This window comes from Triticum aestivum, chromosome 3B (genome assembly GCF_018294505.1).
Source record: "Triticum aestivum cultivar Chinese Spring chromosome 3B, IWGSC CS RefSeq v2.1, whole genome shotgun sequence".
Taxonomy (NCBI): Eukaryota; Viridiplantae; Streptophyta; class Magnoliopsida; order Poales; family Poaceae; genus Triticum; species Triticum aestivum.
Genome location: NC_057801.1, coordinates 23,466,174 through 23,469,083, shown reverse-complemented (window position 1 = coordinate 23,469,083; position 2,910 = coordinate 23,466,174). Strand labels below are relative to the sequence as shown.

Below are 2,910 nucleotides of genomic sequence, written 5' to 3'. Positions count from 1 at the left end.
GGTACCCAAAGTACGAGTGCTAATCCACTGATCCTTTGATGCAACTCCCTCGAGGATGATGGTTGAATCTTTGCAATGCCCTTTGTACTGACCTTTTCATCCCACACGACTTCTTCCTTTTCCAGTGCATGTAATCAGTTGATCCAAGCATCCATGACCACCGTCATTCTTCAATCAGACCCCTTAGTCTCTCGGTGTCTTCATCATTGGGTTGCCTCAAATGTTGTGGTTCGTAGATCTCGGTCATGGCTTGTGTGAATCTTCGAACCGCCTCGAGGATTGTTTCTTCCCCAATGTTGACGTAGTCATCAATGGCGTCGGTCGAGCACCCATAGGCAAGGACTCGAAGAGCAGCTACACACTTCATCAAAGGACATGCACTAATTTCCCCTAATGCACTCCTTCTCAGTTTAGACCAAGGATCTTGACCCTCAACAACTTTTGCAATGGTGTTGAAGAGACTTCAGTGCATCCAAATCGCCAGCTAAAATTGACCGAGCAAAAATAAAAATTGAGTCACCTGACATATAGCTAAAGGGCAAAAGTTTTAGCTTGTTGCAAAATTTCGTGACCAAATAACATTCGAGAAAGGTGTGCAGAATTTCGTGACCAAATAAGGTTCGAGTAGGAAATCCAGTCTTAAGTCTTAACTAATACGTGAGGTTCAGATTGGTACATGCCCATGCATGCGTACGTACGTATCTACCGCTCGTTCTGTATAGAATAGAGGAATGCGGCAGATGAAGAATAATAGGCCACGCATGCCTGATGCCCTCAAGAATCCTCTTCCCATGTTCAACCTAATTCAAACCGAACTTCATGCATGGCGCCATATTTGCGTTGCATTGCTCCGGCCAACTGATCCGTCCATCGCATTCTTTCTCTTTCTCCTCCCAGATCCATCGTATAAATATGTACCCATGGCATGCATCTTCTTCTAACACCAGCCGGAGCCGGAGGTCGATCGATACATCGTGAAGAAGTAGACATACACAGTGCGGTGGTCGATCGAGATGCCGGAGTACTGCGTGACCGGCGGGACGGGGTTCATCGCGTCGCACCTGATCCGGGCGCTGCTGGCCGCCGGGCACACGGTGCGGGCCACGGTGAGGGACCCCAGCGACGACGCCAAGGTGGGGTTCCTGTGGGAGCTGGAGGGGGCCGACGAGCGGCTGCAGCTGCTGCGCGCCGACCTGCTCGTGGAGGGCTCCTTCGACGCGGCGGTGAGCGGCGTGGACGGCGTCTTCCACGCGGCGTCCCCCGTCGTCGTCAGCTACGAGGACGGCAAGGACGCGCAGGAGAAGCTGGTGGACCCGATCGTGAAGGGCGCGGGGAACGTGCTCCGCTCCTGCGCCCGGGCCGCGGTGCCGCCCCGCCGCGTCGTGTTCACCTCCTCCTGCTCCTCCGTGCGCTACCGGCACCACCACGTGCACGGCGGTGCCCCGCCGACGCTGAACGAGTCCCACTGGAGCGACGCCGACTACTGCCGCACGTACGGGCTGTGGTACGCGTACGCCAAGACGGTGGCGGAGAAGGAGGCGTGGCGGCTGGCGACGGAGCACGGGCTGGACCTGGTGGTGGTGAACCCGTCGTTCGTGGTCGGGCCGGTGCTGGGCCGGGCGGCGCCCACGAGCACCGCGCTGGTGGTGCTGGCGCTGCTCAAGGGGGACCTGGGAAAGTACCCCAACACGACGATCGGGTTCGTGCACGTGGACGACGTGGTGCTGGGCCACGTCCTGGCCATGGAGGACGGCAGGGCGTCCGGCAGGCTCATCTGCTCCGGCGACGTCGCGCACTGGTCCGAGGTGCTCGGGTCGCTCCGGGAGCGGTACCCGCAGTACCCCATCCCCACAGAGTAAGCTCCTATATAGCTCTAGATGTATAGTAACTCATGGATGCATCATTCATGGCGTTGGGACATTGAATCGATCAGGTGCAGCGGCGGGAAGGGAGACGACAGGGCACACAAGATGGACACGAGCAAGATGGAGGCGCTGGGCTTCCCTCCTTTCCTCTCCATCCAGCAGATGTTCGACGACTGCATCAAGAGCTTCCAGGACAAGGGGCTCCTCCTTCCTTGACATGACACCGGCCGGCTTATATATATAGATCGATCCAAGTTGTGAGCATCTGTGCGTCATATTATAGTCAGTACGCATAGTACAATATGTAGGAACCTCACAAGTGTGTATGAGCATTATGAAGTACACAAACAAAACGTCGACCGAAATGGACAAAGAAAACACAGCCCATTTGCGAATGGTTTGGTTTGACACTACCGATAGGGATGCAAATTTGGAACCTCAACCCTCCAACCCTCTTTAGTTGAAGTAAAGTAAATGAACTAAATTTTTAGAATTCATATTACTTTTTTTCGACAAAGGATGGATTTTGTTGACTCAAAATAGAGCATCAAGTAGATACAAACACAGTGAGCACACACCCGGTCTCTGCATAGCTAAGATGCACACAGCCAATACCAACCCACACGGAAAAACCGGCTGGCAAATAGCAAAGTCATATAAGACCAAAGTCATGCCTAAATGAGAGAAGAAAAAAAATCAAATCGAACAAATCTGCAATCGACAAAATACAACAACCATATCCGTGCCAACCATCTCATGACACCATAATGACAATGAGGTTTTTTGACAGCAATGCCTTCACGAAGGGAGCGACGCTCTACGCCGCCGTCACCGGATCCAACCATCAAAGGTCAGCTTCTAGGTTTTCACCCTGAAGAACCAGTCTGAGCAAATCTGAGCAATGCCTTCAACAAGGTAACGACACAAAGCATCGTCATTGCCATGGACCAACTCGTGTCAGACATAGGTTTTCACCCCGGAGCTCAAGACCAGGTACTTGAGAAGCATCACCATTGGAGTCAATCATATGTTGTCGCCACCACTT

The 2,910-nt window shown here is 53.1% G+C and overlaps 1 protein-coding gene across 1 annotated transcript; it reads left to right on the top strand.

Annotated features, from left to right (window-relative positions):
• The first annotated feature begins 870 nt into the window (after positions 1-870).
• On the top strand, positions 871-2,362 carry LOC123068329 (tetraketide alpha-pyrone reductase 2). Its single transcript, XM_044490901.1, has 2 exons — positions 871-1,855; positions 1,934-2,362. The coding sequence occupies exons 1-2, from the start codon at positions 1,014-1,016 to the stop codon at positions 2,079-2,081; spliced, it is 990 nt and encodes a 329-aa protein (XP_044346836.1). The 5' UTR covers positions 871-1,013; the 3' UTR covers positions 2,082-2,362.
• Positions 2,363-2,910: the final 548 nt, after the last annotated feature.